At 38.3% G+C, this 17,687-nt stretch overlaps 2 protein-coding genes across 2 annotated transcripts; one reads left to right on the top strand and one right to left on the bottom strand.

The window, feature by feature from the left end:
* The first annotated feature begins 465 nt into the window (after positions 1–465).
* On the top strand, positions 466–8,080 carry LOC121513158 (serum paraoxonase/arylesterase 2-like). Its single transcript, XM_041792714.1, has 9 exons — positions 466–648; positions 894–961; positions 1,174–1,229; positions 1,350–1,515; positions 3,542–3,665; positions 3,749–3,949; positions 4,071–4,152; positions 5,064–5,192; positions 7,523–8,080. The coding sequence occupies exons 1-9, from the start codon at positions 566–568 to the stop codon at positions 7,682–7,684; spliced, it is 1,071 nt and encodes a 356-aa protein (XP_041648648.1). The 5' UTR covers positions 466–565; the 3' UTR covers positions 7,685–8,080.
* A 950-nt stretch (positions 8,081–9,030) lies between these two features.
* Positions 9,031–15,018, bottom strand: LOC121513232 (potassium channel subfamily K member 5-like). The gene is made up of 5 exons (XM_041792832.1): positions 14,705–15,018; positions 13,933–14,044; positions 10,391–10,557; positions 10,132–10,300; positions 9,031–10,032 (listed from the first exon to the last, which is right to left on the bottom strand). The coding sequence occupies exons 1-5, from the start codon at positions 14,888–14,890 to the stop codon at positions 9,341–9,343; spliced, it is 1,326 nt and encodes a 441-aa protein (XP_041648766.1). The 5' UTR covers positions 14,891–15,018; the 3' UTR covers positions 9,031–9,340.
* Positions 15,019–17,687: the final 2,669 nt, after the last annotated feature.

The following is a 17,687-nucleotide window of genomic DNA, read 5'->3' as shown; positions in this document are numbered from 1 at the left end:
TTTAGAGGTGTGACTTACAACCTGTGTGGCGATCTATTCTCTTGTTGTAGATTTATAGACCAGTACTTTTACCCATGCTAAAGTAAATTCTAACCAGAGTATTGTACTTACTCGTGTTAAAGTAAATTCTAACCAGAGTATTGTACTTACTCGTGTTAAAGTCAATTCTAACCAGAGTATTGTACTTGAGTACAATGGTAGTGTACTTTTTCCATTTCCAGTCCTAACACAAATTATACAAAAAGAACACACGCAAACCTGACGCAGTTGAAGTCCGTCAGGGTTCACTGCTCAGTTATTATGGTGGAGATGACAGTTGGACCACTTTAAGTATGATAAATAGATAAAGCCCGAAAAACACCGTGGTTTATATGTCTTTTTACCGCCAGGGGGACGTTCTGCTATTGAAGAGTTGAGAAACCAGTATAAACCATACCCCAGGGTTTCACGAGGTAAACCTGTGTTACATATCATGATGTTTTGGCGCCATCTACGGAGAAGGTTTGTAAATGCAGCCAGGAAGTGTTCTTGCACAACCCCTGTGTTATTTGGCCTTTGACTGTCAATGGCTGCCATGAGGAAAGCACTGATTGCTGCTGTTGTCGCTGCTTTTGCAGCATTCGTTGGACACAGATACTTAAAATTAAAGTGAGTATTCATTAAGTATTGAGAGAACAAATATGGTGGAAAAGAAATTGTTTACCTTAAGTACTTTTAAATAAAGCTGTTGACAGTAAGTGAAATATGAATGAGTGTATGCAGGGGGTGAAGACTTTACAGCTTCAGATTATACACCAAAGCTCTGATGAAGACCTTTTTATTTTGCAGAGATGACTTGAAGGTCTGGGTTTTTTGTTCCATTAAAAGTCTATTATTCTTGATTTTCTCTGCAGGGAACTGACCCTTGCCTCCAGAGAAGTGTCTGTGAAACACCTCAACTGTCAATATATAAAGAATATAGGTGGGGATCTCTGAGTTTATATTCCAGCAAATGTCTTTTTTTGTGATTGCCATTGTCTAAAATGGTGTCAGGATATTTGTATGTCAAATCTGACTGTTAAAGAAGAGTCTGAAGTCCAGTGTGCAGATAGTTGGTCAAGTGTCAGCAGTGTTGTAAAGTTTGGTGTGGTAAAGAGCTGTAAAGTGTTACACATTTTTTCTTCTGTTTTGCAGAATATGGGGCAGAGGATATCACAGTACTCAGAGATGGACTGGCCTTTCTAAGCACAGTATGTCATTCACATCCAAGCATGTAATGTTGCATGAATGTTACCTAAAGCATGTTTGTTTCTGAAATAAGCCTTGATAATGTGAGATAATCACAGCTCTTCACTGTGTTTTCCACCCAGGGGTTAAAGTATCCTGGAGTACCATCTTCCTCTGATGAACCTGGAAAATTGTTCATTTTGGATCTCCTGCACCCTAAACCAACTCCAGTGCAGCTCCAAATCAAGGGAGAGCTGGATCTCAGCTCTTTCAACCCTCATGGCATTAGTGCATACACTGATGAAGCAGGTAAGGCACAATCAGGTAAAACAAATGCAGAAAGAAAATATCCGTGCACTTGATAATCATCCCTGTGTCAAAAAATGCAAATAATATATATGAATAGTGATTCAAAACATTGCTTAACTCATTCCTGATTATAGCTTCACAAACACAATTTTTAAATAAGACTGTCCATAAATCAAGTGGCTTTTTGGCTGACCACTGAGGTCAGCCCTACACATGGCAATGTCTGTGCCTGAGTAAGTAACTCAGTAAGTAACTGACTGAGTGATTTATGAGCTATAGAATACAGAGTTGTGTTTGCTTGGACTGAATGCTGGCAGTAATGCTGCCTCCACTGTGTTAACTAGGGCACATACATACAGAGTTGCGCTATGGGTGGGGTTTAGGGGGACTGAAAGCCCTCTAATGACTGCCTCCACTACTCTCAATACTCAGATATAGCTTTAGCATGGCCTCTGTTTAACCTTGGGAAAGAGGTTTTCACTCCTCTGCTGACCTGCTTTTGCATGAATATGCGATAGTTGAGGGGAAAAGGTAACTTGTGTAAATGCTTGTGTACGCTGGCTGCTCGAGGAGTGATCAGCTCTGAATTAATCACAGCAGCACTTTAGTCAAAGCTGGACATTTCTTTATTAAAACAAGCAAAGACAGCAACACTTAAAGCTTTCTGTAACAAAAAGGGTGTTCTTGGTCTTCTGCCAAACTGCCTCAGAGTGAGTGTATGATAGTTAAAGGGGGACAGGGTTACTTGGCTGTGTGAATGCTTTTTGTATAGTCCACCATTAGCTGTTAGCTTGGATGTCGCAGTAGGACCACTGCAGTTTATTCTGACCCAGGCACTGTTCTTGTGGAAACCAGAGCACAGAGCCACACCGACAGCTTGTCTTGTGCAGAGGAGAGGTTTTTGCTCTTTTCTTGTTGTGTTGTCTTCCATTCACGCAGTAACAGCAAAGAATGGAGAGGGCGTCAGCTGAGTCAATGTGTGTCTGTGTTTAACCAATCAGATGCGGTAGAACAAAAGCAGGAGGGGAGGGGGAATGATGCTGCTCAGGGTTCATCTCCATACACACAGAAGGAGCCAGACAAAGAGAGACAGGGCAACATGTAGCTTTTTACATTTCAGTAACCACTTACTATAACTTTGGCTAAAAATAATAAACTACTAACAATCATGACAAATTCACTCTGCCACAACACACATTTCAGTCAGGCATTTCAAAAGGCATCTCAGATAGTTGCAGTCAGCCATGTACTAGGTTTTAACCTAGTCTTGTTTGCTTTGATGTTCAACTCATACTTTTTCCTTCAGAGTTAATGTAACATATTAACTTTCAGCTATAGTAGTTTTTTTATTGGTAGTTCTGTTTCCCACTGAAACTCAAAATTGTCTTCACAGGGAACTGGAAGAAATGCTGTGTGTGGGCTATTATATCTTTTTTTCATATGTCAATGATATCAACCTCTCTTTAGTATTCACTTTTGCACTCCAGGAACTCAACTACCTTACTGCTAATGCTTATTTAGTATTTTCTGCTACTCCAATCAGAACAATGAGGTAGCTGTAGGAAGTATGATATGCAAAACGCAATTTCAAAAAGGAATCGAGTGCAGTGAATGTGTCTCAAGTGACTGTAGTATAAAGACACATGTCTGGAAGGTCTAGTCACTGGTGAATCAGTATTCCTGGCTACCATTACACCATGAAGACAAAAGAACACTCCAAGCAACTCAGAGAAAAGGTTATTAAAAGGTACAAGTCAGAGGATAGATACAGAAATATTTTCAAGGCACTGAACTTCCCCTAGAGTTCAATTAAGTCCATCATCAAGAAATAGAAGGAATATGGCACAAGTGGAAATCTGCCTGGATCAGTCCATCCTCACAAACTGAGTGACTGTGCAAGAAGGAGGCTAGTGAGAGAGGCCACCAGGACACCTATGACTACTCTGAAGGAGTTACAGTACAAAAGAAAATTTTTATTCTAAAGGTCTAAGAGGAAATCGACAACCCACTGCTGCTTGTTTTCCAGATGGTTCTGTGTACCTGTTTGTGGTCAATCACCCTCAGCACAAAAGCCAGGTGGAGATTTTCAAATTTGTTGAAGATAACACACTTGTGCACCTGAAAACTATCACCCACTCCCTTCTGCACAGGTATGTGCTGAGCTCTATGTTCAAAACTTCATTGCTATACATTGAGATACTTGACGTATTTGCTCTCGTTGTTTTTCTTGCAGTGTTAATGACATAGTTGCTGTTGGAGTGGAGAGCTTCTATGCCACAAATGATCACGCCTTTCCAAATGAGGTTCTGAACCTTATGACTACCCTCCTTGGCTTCCGCTGGTGTGATGTGGTCTACTACAGCCCCAAGGATGTGAGGGTGGCAGCCAGTGGCTTCCTGTCTGCAAATGGCATCAACATTTCTCCAGACAAACGGTGAATCCTTCTTTTAGGCACTGCACATGCATTTCCCACTGGAAGTTAATTTATTTTTATATACAATATATTTTCATTGAAATATATGAATAATAAAATATGAATTCTCTTTTTTTTACAGACATATCTATGCTGCTGATATCGCAGGGCATGACATACTTGTTTTTGAGAGACAAAAGGGGGAACAATTAGCATTTATCAAGGTATCCAGTGTGGTCTTATTTTCACACAGCCAAAATTTTATATTAGGAAAGAAGTTTGATATTTAAGGTAGACCTCCTGCTTTTGTCAAGATATTTTACCAAAATCATGCCATATGGAAAACTTTGCTGATGGATAACTCAACATTTTAGTACCAAGCCAATATTTCTTTAGGTTTTAGCAAAGTTTACTCATCTCTAGCTTTAGCTTTACTGGAAATTTATGTATGAATTACACAAAGCTCTAGCAATGCTCTGAATGTGAATTTCTGGGCCTATGTTGTTGCTGATTTTTTTTTTTTTTTTTAACAATTTAGCCAGTGTCCAATACAGATGCTGCTGATTTTTCATTTCTTAACTATTTTGGTGTTATTCTCACACAGTGTCATCATTTTCTCTCATGTTTGACAAGAAAACAGATGAGACTTTTTTCCAACAGGTTACATCTTCTGCCTAAATAATTTCTCTAAATTAACAGTTTAGTGTGCTAATTGCCATCATTATATTAATTCAACACAACAGATAAACATCTACTACTGGCATGGGTTCATGCCCACATTATTTGCTTATGGCAGAGTTTGTCAGGAGGGACGATATGAAACAGTACTGATGTTGCACTGAAGCATCTGTGAATCCCTAAATAGTATCACTTGTTCATGGTGCGTTTTAGTGTGAGAGACTCTAAAAAATGAACAGAGCTAACATCAAGTCACATTTTTGTCTAAGTTAAGCTAACTGTTGCATGCTCTAGCTTTATATTAAGATGATAGATCTTTTCATTGTGTTACGAAAGTATACCTCTCCAAATTTACTGTTTTCAAGATTAGTTTAACTGTTTCATTATAACTTAATCTAAAATAAGTTATTTCTGTAGGCTTTGGTCTAAATTTTCTGTTTGTAATATCTCCCACTAGTCTGTAGCTGTGGGGTCACTTTGTGATAACATCGAAGTGGACCACAGGACAGGTGACGTGTGGCTGGGCTGTCATCCTAATGCCATGAAGTTTTTGAATTTTAATCCTGAAGATCCACCTGGCTCAGAGGTAAGGATTTTGTGTGTGTTTTATATATATATATATATATATATATACAGTCGCTAGAAAAAGTATGTGAACCCTTTGAGATTTCTTGGATTTCTGCATAAATTGGCCATCAAATGTGTTCCGATCTTCATCTAAGTCACAACAATAGACAAACACAGTCTGCTTAAACTAATACCATGCAAAAAATGATATGTTTTCATTTTTTACTGATCAAACCATTTAAACATTCACAGTGCAGGGTGGAAAAAGTATGTGAACCCCTAGGCTAATGACTTCTCCAAGAGCTAATTGGAGCCAGGAGCCAGCCAACCTGGAGTCCAATCAATGTGATGAGATTGAACGTGTCGGATAAAGCTGCCCTGCCCTATAAAAAACACATACCAGTATTGAATTTGCTGTTCTCAAGAAGCATTGCCTGATGTGAACCATGCCTTGCACAAAAGAGCTCTCAGAAGACCTACGATCAAGAATTGTTGACTTGCATGAAGCTGGAAAGGGTTACAAAAGTATCTCTAAAAGCCTTGATGTCCATGTGTCCACGGTAAGACAGAATGTCCACAAATGGAGAAAGTTCAGCACTGTTGATACTCTCCCTAGGCATGGTCCTCCTGTAAAGATGACTGCAACAGCACAGCGCAGAATGCTCAATGAGGTGAAGAAGAATCCCAGAGTGTCAGCTAAAGACTTACAGAAATCTCTGGCACATGCCAACATTTGTGTTGACAAATCTACAATAAGTAAAACATTAAACAAGTATGGAGTTCATGGAGGACACCATGGAGGAAGCCACTGCTGTCCAAAAAACCCATTGCTGCACGTTTGAAGTTTGTAAAAGAGCACCTGGATGTTCCACAGGACTACTGGCAAAATATTCTGTGGACAGATGAAACCAAAATTGAGTTGTTTGGAAGGAACACACAACACTATGTGTGGAGAAAAAAAGGCACAGCACACCAACATCGCTACCTCATCCCAACTGTGAAATATGGTGGAGGGGCCATCATGGTTTGGGGCTGCTTTGCTGCCTCAGGGCCTGGACGGATTGCTGTCATTGACGGAAAAATGAATTCCCAAGTTTATCAAGACATTTTGCAGGAAAACTTAAGACCATCTGTCCGCCACCTGAAGCTCAACAGAGGATGGGTGATGCAACAGGACAACGACCCAAAGCATAGAAGTAAATCAACAACAGAATGGATTCAACAGAAGAAAATACGACTTCTGGAGTGGCCTAGTCAGAGTCCTGACCTCAACCCGATTGAGATGCTGTGGCATGACCTCAAGAGAGCAATTCATAACAGACATCCCAAGAATATTGCTGAACTGAAACAGTTTTGTAAAGAGGAATGGTCCAAAATTCCTCCTGACCGTTGTGCAGGTCTGATCTGCAATTACAGGAAACGTTTGGTTGAGGTTATTGCTGCCAAAGGAGGGTCAACCAGTCAATAACCTAGGGGTTCACATACTTTTTCCACCCTGCACTGTGAATGATTACATGTTTTGTTTAATAAAAACATGAAAAAACATATCATTTTTTGTGCAGTATTAGTTTAAGCAGACTGTGTTTGTCTATTGCTGTGACTTTGATGAAGATCATAACACATTTGATGACCAGTTTATGCAGAAATCCAAGAAATCTCAAAAGGTTCACATACTTTTTCTAGCGACTGTATATAGAGATAAATAAATATAATATATATATATATAATTTATTAGACCACCACCCAAAGTAAGGATTATGCCACAGCTGTCCTAAATTAACAGCACTGGTAATTACCAAAATCCTTTTTTTATGTTTCTGCAATGGTTAATACACCAATATGTAGAAGCTCTTTAACCTAAATGATATTTTTAATGCTAAAATAGAATTACTATTGTTATCCATGAATTTTTAAATTGACTGATTTACAAAAACTTAAAAAAATAGTAAAGCACATTAATATTTATTGATTAATATGTCAAATTATAGTTATTTACTTGTATTCCTGAAGAGAAAAACTAGTTTTAGTGGTTGAATGTTGTGCTTGATTCATTTTTTACTTCTCAGAGAAGCCCAGTGAGCCAGCTCAAATTTGGGTATAAAAAGGTGAATTCAGTTTGAAATCCCTCATTCCTGTTCAAAATGGTAAAATGTGGAGAGCTCACTGAAAATGAAAGAGTCCGCATTAAAGCACTTCATGATGCTGGATGGTCTCTGAGACAAATATGAGAGGTGGTCTAATAAATATGTTAAGCACTATATATATATATAATTAATTTTTTAAATTATTATTTATTTTTTTTTTTTTTACATGTCTCAATCTTAAATTGTGCCCCCCCCCTGTCCCCAGGTCATCGTGATCAAGGACATTCATTCAGATCAGCCATCAGTGAGCCAAGAGTATGCTGATAATGGCAGAGTGATCATGGCATCCAGTGTTGCAGCTCCCTTTGAGGGAAAGTTGCTTATTGGCAGTGTTTTCCACAAAGCTCTGTACTGTGATTTGAAATAACACATTTTAAAAGCGCATATATGCGCATTCTGTATCTCAATGCTGTTAAATAGTGACGCACAATATTATTGGTATGATATTGGTTAAGGCACATAGCTCAAAAAATGAATCTGTTTTGGCGGACATGAAAATTTCTGCTGATATTTTGGCTATTAAAATCTGCTTATATCTACTGTAAATATTGGCCATTTGAATAAATATGTCAGTGGAGTTTTAGGCTGGACCATCAGACCTATGTTAGCTGAAGTCTTTGTCTTTATTAAACATTCCTTACACTTTCAAATGTGAGCTGAATCTGTTCATTTGTTTATCCGAAAACTTTAAGTTCAAGAACGGAAGTTTTTGCACTGTTCTATATTTCTGGATAAATTATAAATAAATGGAACTTTTAATTACCATTTTTGAACTAGGGACTGGCTTTTTTTTTCCTTCTGGTACATACAGCAGGTCATTAAATATGTGCAATAAGTATGTGCTATATTAGTATTTAAAATGGTTGAGAATAAGTAGTAGAAAAGAATAATAAAAAAGGTTTCAGTACAGCTTTAGTTTGAGTGAATGAAACTGTAATAAAGGCTTGAAACTGTTGTAAGACTGAACTTAGTATGTTTCATTTTTGTAAATGTAATACATGAAAACTATACAAGAAAATTGATAGTACAACTGTCCTAGGTGATTTGCAACACTGAAATATTTTTGCAAATATATTTGCCACTAGGTGGAGCTCTAGTTCAGTTATTTATCTAACCGTGTATACACTGCATTGTGGTTTTCTCCCAACAGGTTTGGTTGGTTTTAATAATTGGCAAAGAAAGTTTCAGTTCAAAGTGTTATAGAAACCTTTTTTGTGGATGTAAGTTGAATATAAAAAGATATGATTATTTATGAGATAAAATAGCAGGCTTTGGGCTATATTGTTGGCATTAGCCATACTGGTGATTGTCCAAATTTGTGGATACTAACTCCCTATAAACTTAGCAATCAAGGGTAAAGCTAGGTATTTATATTTATACTAAGTGTTCACATATACTTTAGATACTTATAGATGTCAAAGGATAAGAGAAATGTATTTGATAGGTGAAGTTTAATATACTTTGACATGTTAAAAGAAAAAAAAATTTGCATTACTATTTATACTATTATTAATTGCTTTTTAAATTATCATTCACTCTTAAAATGTTTTTGTTGTTGTCTGCATTTTCAAAATAAAGACACCAATCAGTCCATAATCAGGTTTTTGGAAAAACTGCCAAAATTCTAACAAATAAGTCTGTAAAAATATGATGTTGTTATTTACATTTGGACCGTAGCTTTACTTTTTCTTTGGGAACTGAACATATTTTTCCATCACACCAATGGAAATGGAAATTTGTATTTAGATAAAGACACAGATTTACAGTTCAGTTCTGTCCCCTTTATTCACACTAAAGAGCCTTTGACTGTCATTAATCTTACATTATAGGGTTTAAGTATAATTTTGATCAGGTATGGTGCATATTTATTACAGTAAAGCATCTTAATTTAACAAGAAAATTACATCATTAGATGCAGCATCTAACATTTTTTTACACTTATTATGACATTCTTGTTTAAATGACACATTCTGACTGGTTCTGACATTTTGTATGATGTAAAGGGCAGTTTAAAGGGGTCTTCTTACCCTTTATCATCCTTTTCTGTTAACTGCCCCTCTTGTACCTTGGATATTCGAAACCTTGTACTCCCCCCTTTAGGATGCTGTACACTTTCTTCTTCATCAGCATCTTTTTTAGGTCCTGTGAAGACTATACCCTCAGTTTCTGTGTCAAACACACAGTTATTCTTGTCCTCCTCCTCTTCCTTCTTCACATCTGCTGCGGGATCAGGGTCTGTGAAGCTTTCTTGTTTTGGAGGCTCCTCCTCTATTTGATCATCCTTGTCCTTCTTAGTCTTTTCAATAATGAACACTTCACTGATGCTGATCATCCGTTTATGCCGAGGCGAGTGATCCAGGGTCCGAATGTTGTGGTTCACAATGTCACTGCAGCTCTTAGAGCGGTTAATGTTTTCGTTAGCCTTGGCTCCGATCCCTTTGATAATTGTGCTGTAGTCTTCTTCTTCAGGGAAGTCAAAAATATCAATCGTGGTTGGTTTTACATTCGGGTCGGGCTTGTCCTCATCAGAAGGGAGATCATCAAAGTAAGGGTGTCTGTGTCTGAGTTTCCTTTTTTTCTTCAGCACCTTGTGGGCCTCAACGACCATGTGGACATTCCAGCTGAAGAAGAGTGACAGCCAGGCCAGGCCCATGTAGATCCACAACTCTGCAAATACTCTGTACAGTCTGGAGTAGTCTATGTTTGGATTTACACCTGAAATAGAAGCATTCACAAGATGTCTTCAAATTAGCATGACACAAAACAAAGAACATTTTTAAAAAGGAGCAAAACAATGTTAAAAATGAACCCTACCAGCAACATAATCTCCAAAACCAACCGTTGTCAGTGTGATGAAAGAATAGTAGATCCCTTCCAGGTAGCTCCATCCTTCCACAGACATGAAGACAAACGGAGGTATCAACAGGTGCACAAACAGCCCCCATAGCAGGAACAAGGCTGTGCAGGTGTACTGGACTTTTTTCTGATATGAGGAACAAATAAAACATTCCTGAATAACTTAGAGAAACACTATTCAATCAAATGCCAAGACTACCACTGAATTTCTTCTTACCACCGAGACTCCTTTGCGCAACAGGATACCGGACAGACGTTTGGCCCGATCTCCAAAGAAAGAACCCAGCTTACTGATCCAGACCAGACACAGAGGGATCCCGCACAGGCCGTACAGGATGCAGAACACACGACCACCCTGCGTCTTGGGAGCAACATTGCCAAAACCTGCAGATTATGATGGAAATGTTAACACACAACACCAAGAGGCATAAAAAAAACAAAAGCTCATTTGACATTTTTAATGGTAAATACTTCATGATTGGTTAATTTTTCAATTTCTTTAAGTTTCAACAACATTTGGATGCCAGGTTAAAAAAGAATTTGCAGTTATCCTCCACTGTGTTAGATGCTAAATTTGTAATGGTGCAACAGGAAGAACAGCATCTTCAACACAAATAATAGCTGATTTGTTTTTGTTTTTCATTTAGCATCTTTAGAGTTTTTTTACTGTAACAATGCTTTTTTTGCAATACATCTAATAAAATTGGAAGCTCTTTTATTTCCCTTTAAAACTGTGCCACATTTGTGATGAACATGCATTTGTAGGATGAGCAGCAGAGCTGAGTATGTGGGTTGCGCCCATGAAAAATTTGCCAGATCTTCTCTGCTGATGCACAACAGCTTATTTTGCTGTTGCAATGACTCTTGTTTTGACACCCCAAGAGTACCATTTCCTCACCCTGTATGAATCGTAGGCTGTCTTCTACAGATTGCAGTCAAGGCTCGCAGAGCTTTGGCCGATGGCTCTCTAACCAGGCAATCCAGAACAGACTGCATGCAGCCAATCTCCAGTCTCATAGGGCTGCCAGGAGGCCTGCCATGACTGCCGTTCACCATCAGGGCTGTTTGCGCTGGTGTCTGCAACATGTGCACTGGAATCTGAACATGTGGAGGAACGTTACGCTCAGCAAAGAGTCCAGATTCTGTCTACGGCAGTTGGATCGTAGGGTCAAAGTGTGGAGAACGCATTGCTGATTGTTGCACCAGTAGAGCAACATCTTTTGGTGGAGGTGGTGTGATGGTGTGGGGTGGCATCTCCCTCACTGGAAAAACAAGGCTTGTCAACATTGGAGGCAATCTCAATGCAGAGAGATATCGAGATGAGATTCTGCAATCAGTGGCAATCCAATATCTCTACAGTCTTGGACCGAACTCTATCCTCTTAGATGACAACGCTGGCTCCCACAGAGCGGGGGATTATCAGAACTACCTCCAGGATTTGGGAGTGGAGAGGATGGCAGAGAAGACTTAACATATTTTTCATGGGCGCAACCCATATACTCACCTCTGCAACTTATTTCACAAATTCATGATCCTTACAAATGTAGCACCATTCAAAAGAGGAATAAACAGGATTTCTTACAGTATAAGATTTATTGCCAAGAAGCATTTTTACAACAAAGAAATAATCATCCAAACACAAATTCTTCTTTTTGTGCTAAGTTTATATATAAAACCCCAGTGAGCCTTACCTTTTCTGCACAAACTTTGATAAGTATATTTTTCCAATTTTCTTATTGTTGCTATCTAAAAACATACTTCTCTTTATCTATCCATCCATCCTCTTTACTGCTTATCCCATTTGGGGTTGCAGGGGCTGTCACTGGGTGAGAGGTGGGGTACACCTGGAAGAAGCTGGAGTACCCAGAGAGAACCTACGTGTGCATGGGGAGAACATGCAAACTCCGCACAGAAAGGCCCTGACCAGGAAGCGAACAAGGAACCTTCTTGCTGTGAAGCAACAGCGCTAACCCCTGCGCCGCCATGCAGCCCTGCTTCTCTTTATATGTCTACTAATTTATAAAATGTGAAGATGAATGATGATGAACTAACTTGCTTCAGGTGATCGCTAATCACAGTGGTTCCCTGATCAGATAACTGAAGACCAAGGCAGTGTCTTTGTACGCTGAACTGGTTGAATCCTGCCATCATGTCTGATAAAGGTCAGTAAGACAGTAACATTGTGCATTTCAATGAATATCAGCAAAAAGTGAGGCAGTGTGCAGGAGCTTTTTGAAGTTTTTGAAGCCCTCTGTTAACAAAGTAATATTTACTGATTTGCTCCCATTTTTGCCATGCAAATGTTTTTGACCAGAGACTCTTTTTTCTGCAGCTTGATATGTAACACTTTTGCTGTCACCTAGGCTTCAGCTTTAGATACCAAAATTAACTATATGGAAATGAACATTTCTACAACAAAAGTAGAGTTTGCTCTTGCTGGTCATCAACATTATCAACTTCACTGAGTTTCTTACATTTCCAGTAGCTTTAAGTTTCCAGCATAATTTCAGAACTTGATAAGATATGCCTTTGTATTTGAGTTATGTATTGAACTCTAATTAACCTCTCATTTTATTGTAGTTGTACAGCTTTTCGTGTCTCTGTCGTCACCATAGTATTAAATGGCTTACTCTCACAAATACAGGCAGACCTGCCCACAGATTAGGCTGGGCCCCTGACAAACCTGGAGAATGGGCCCTCCCCTGTTTTGGTTTATTGATAATATCAATGTATGTTGGATCAGTGGCGCCAGTGCTAGCATGCATCCTGGCTAACAGTTACTTTATTTTAGTGTTGAAAGTGTGCCAAACTATTACTGGGTCCTGATGGTGAAACTTTTTCATGTGCCACTTTGTAACCCCTTTTAACTACTTTTTCCACCCATCTTTGTCACTATTATTTGCCACTATAATTTGCCACTTCCATCAGTTTTGTGCAAATTTGGCCCTTTTTGCCACTTTATATCAAGTTGCCAATTTCTGACCAGTTTTATAATTTTTCTGACCATTTTTGCCGCTTTCAACCCATTTTGACACTTTACACCTGTACTCTGTTGACCCATTTTCACCACTTGTAACGTCCTTTTTGCTCATTTTAACCACATTTCACTGTTTCCACCATTTTTTTCTGCAGATTTCTGCTACTTTAAACCCATTTTTGCTATTCTGACACTTTTTTTGCCTCCGTTTACTCATTTTGCCACATTAAACCATTGTTTTGCTTTTAACTTTTGACTTGTTTTGATTCTGTTTAAAGAAAAGGGGCTATATACTAAAAATAAAAATTAGCTCTTGTTTTGATATGAGTGGTTAACATTCAGGTAAAAACAAATATGGTTATTAGAACTTAACCTTCCAACAGACCATGATTTTGCTGACCTTTATGTGCCCCCAGTTTGCCTCTAGGCACCAGAAGGCTCTCCTCCAATGGGCGGCCTTAAACACAGCAACAGTAGCTTTCATGCACATAAAACCTAAAGGCGTGATGTGACTCCATTTCTAATAGGCCTATTTCTATTTAAAACATGTCAAATAAAAACAAATGAACCTGCAGGCAGAAAGAAGTAATGTTTATAAAAGTAAGTTACATTCAAATACCATATCCATAAAGAACTAGGAAGAAAAAACTTAATATGCTAATATTTCAATCTGCATGTTAATCCACATGTAAACTGCCTACTGCTGGAATATTTGCAGGAAAAAAAAGATTTATTTCAAAGGAAGACAGTAATTAAAGTGACTATACAGATCTCACACAGACCTATGGTAGTGACGATGGTTGAAGCAAAGATGACAGAGTTGGCCCAGTCCCACGTGTTCCGGTGAATTTCACCTGTTATGGTGACACCTTGGCCTGCGGCTTCAGACACTATCTGGAAGTGTAAACACAGAAAAATGTCTAAACTAGCACCAGTTAACAATTACTCAAGCTTCTGCCACTGTTATTCCTAAAAGATACTGACCACTGACGGCCAAAAATGGCTAAATTCGGCTTGAGTGTTGGCTTACAGGTAAAGCAGCCATTACATGACACACCTTACGACAACTTCCAAATATTTGTGGTTGAGGGAGACATGTTGAGTCACGCTCGGTCCAACACCAGTTTAAAGCAGTAATGCTAACAAAATTTATATAGCAGATTCAAACACTTATACAAAAATACGACTGGTTTTATTTCAACACGGTAGTTTATAGACTAATGACCGTTTATCATATAGGCATTCTTTTAAACAGGAAAAACAAGTTTCGGTGCGTCCAACCATAATGCATCTAACTTCACTTTTACTGATAAGAAGTCACATAACTATCTTAAAATTATTACAGCTATAGACACCGTCTATAAAGGAAGGAATACAGTTTCCCTTTATGGCTTTTCAACTTTATAGCCCAATAAATAATGGGAGCTTTGCTGTCCGCAGATTAACGAACTTCAGGTTTAAAAAGTTGAAAGTTTGTCCCCAACAAACATGATTTTATCTGTCAGACGATTAAAAAACAGATAGGCTACATATAGCTGTAGATAGTATGCATACCTCCAGAATTTCATCCAGGTTTTCTTTGGTCAGGCAGGTATAGTTCTTCAAAATGTTCTCCTTCGCGAGGATGTATCTGTCTCGTGCTGATTTCCAGTTGGGCTCCTCGAGAATTTGAAATATCGCGGCACCAATCGACAGGTAAAAAATGACACATGAAGTTAAAAATGGGCCAGTATCAGCCATATTAAAGTCATAACTTAAGTCTCACGGCACCGAGGAGCTCATATTCCTGTGAAGGTTGTCTATCCAACCCACAGTACTCTCTTCCTGCTCAAACACAATGGGACACAATGCTTTAACGCTGAGGATTGACTCAGCTCCAGTATTAAAATACACTGACTTTATGATCATTGAACAGGCTGTGTGGAATATATCTTATATGTGTAAAATACATGCAAAATATCTATCTATCTATCTATCATGCCTACATGAAGATGTTGTGTAAACACTTAGCAGAGGGCATACTGCCCTAAGTAGTCTGAATAGTGGTTCAGAAGTATGTATGCATGTGGGTATGTATGAACTGTTGTGTGTTGGCCGTGACAGTTGCTCTTATCTTCATGTATGAGCATCCAGATGGCTGTGGTTAAGTGTATAGCATTATCACACTGGGTGTATCCTTGCTGTTCTGCATGATAATGGATGAGAGGGGTTGTCCTTGTGAGAAATACTGACTATCAAGTATTTCAAACAGCCTACAAGCCTGATGTTGCCCTAATGCAAGTTCTCATTTACAGTATTCACATGTTTGGCCTTTACAAGTAATGGTGAATGGACAATGGTTGTGGCTCAGCAGCAGAGGGCATGTGCTTCTAACCCACTCATTTACATACACTAATGGCATGCCAACCAGTGAAGGGGGTTATACTGCCAGTGCTAGAACACTTTTAAGAATTAAAGTTGTCAGTTTAAGGCTTGCGCTGCTTCAAGTTTGACAAAAGCTTTTTATTTAATTTATTTAATAAGTCTTATTTGAGTCTGTATGCAAGTGTAACACTAAGTGGTTGGAATCAGTTGGATAAACCTTTGATGACAGATATATTTGGATAACTTGGAGCAGTGACAACAGTTTTTTATGTAATACAGAGACAGATGTTCCAGATGTAGCAGCTGCTAGACTGAGGTGAGCAGTACCTCCTGGGAGTTCACTCTGTTTTTAAGAAGGTCATCAAATTGAGCAATATGGCAGTATAGGATGGAAGCATGTAGTCAGTATTAAAAGGGAACACACAGTTTGAACCTCATGTAAATGTTAATTTCTAATACAATCATTAATTATCTCCTTTACATGTTTTAAAATGAGAATATAAGCATCTTAGAATAAAATATGTTTTGTTTCTGATCACATTCCACCAAGAATCTACATTTATGTAAAAATTAGGACTCAATGCCTTAATTGTGATTAATAAAGGTCCATAATCAGTACTAATCACATCAACCGCAAGCTTGTGGTCTCATAAAACTCAAGCTAGCTATAAGCTACCGTCAGATTAATTTCAGCCAATTCTTCTTCCTTTTTTATTTAGCTTGGATTCAGCAGGGACATGTAGTCGTGTAAAGCAGCCTTTCCCAAACTTGTTGCTGCCAAATTTGAGACCTGAAAACCTTCTGGGGCCCACCAATAAACCCTTGTACAACTATAACATGAGTCTCAGATTTTTTTCCTTAACTTATAATATTTTTGTCTTATAAACAGGAAATTTCAATGCAAATGCTTTCCTTTCAGGTATAACATTACTCAGAAAGTGTTTGTGGAGTCACAATGTACAATAAAGGGCCACTGCAATTTACCTTGTTTTATCAGGCCACGTAGATTTAGTTTTCTCACACTTATCCCTGTAAAAAAATACCTTGGGGCCCAACGAAATCTTTCCAAGTAGCATTAATATTTGTCAAGATAGTGATAAATTCTTAGAATCAGGAAGTGAGCTGCAGAGTAGAATGTTTAGCTGAGTGTCCCCAGTTTATCCAACACCAGTTAAACTGCGGCACCCCTCCATACATCAGACAAAAATAAATGAAAAAAAACAACAACTAATAGTTGTGTTTTGTTACTTCTGAAACTAAATAACATGTAATCAAGGCATTCTGATCATCTAATATTGATTTATTTATTTTTATGATTTTTATTTATTGTAAATGACCTCTGGCAGCCCACCTCAAATACCTCTGCTTCCCACCAGTGGGCCCCAGCCCTCACTTTGGGAAGCATTAGTATAACATTACAGGGAACATAATTTAGTCATAGGGATTATGAGTGATGACTAGTATGCACTCTTTAGTTTTTCCTTCCTTTTTTCACATCTTTATTGTACTACTGAAAAGGGTCAGCTCAGTCTTCTCACACAAACTCACCTATCTTGAAAAACGGTTACTCTTGAAAAATCTGTCATTCAAGACGAAAATCTTCTGTTGTCCATTTAGAAACGTATTTTGAACCAAAAATATCCAACACAGTAAATAATTTGAACATTTACAAAGAATTGATTTGTTACTTTGTATCCAAAGGCCTCACCTGCTTTCAAACTGTCTCGACAGCGCCCCGTGTGGCTTTTTAAAGCAGTATCTAAGAGTTCAGGACCAGGAGGAAGAGAAGCAGGGACTTATCTGCTATCAGGCTGTCTGTGACTTATATGCATTTGACTGGTGCCTTTGGCAATAATTGAACAAAAGCTTAATCTTTCACCACACATTCCTCTAATAGTCAGGCCCTGAAGCTGAAAATACAACAGCATTGTCAACACCTGCACTAATTTTACATTGGGCAGACATTTTACTTCATGATTTGTCTTGTTTTTATTTAACATTATTTTCTCCATCTTTCCCAGCGTTGATTAAAATTATGGTCAAAGCAATTTGGTTGATCTCACTAACTTTCACCATCGTGCTGCAGGAATTATACCAGACCCCACTCACCTGAAGGTGAACAGAAAATAACCCTTGGCTTGAGAAAACATTTTGATTTTGTTTCCTTGTGGCT

This window comes from Cheilinus undulatus, linkage group 8 (assembly GCF_018320785.1).
Source record: "Cheilinus undulatus linkage group 8, ASM1832078v1, whole genome shotgun sequence".
NCBI lineage: Eukaryota > Metazoa > Chordata > Actinopteri > Labriformes > Labridae > Cheilinus > Cheilinus undulatus.
The sequence above is the reverse complement of the archived record's forward strand: the minus strand, read 5'-3'. Positions and strand labels throughout refer to the sequence as shown.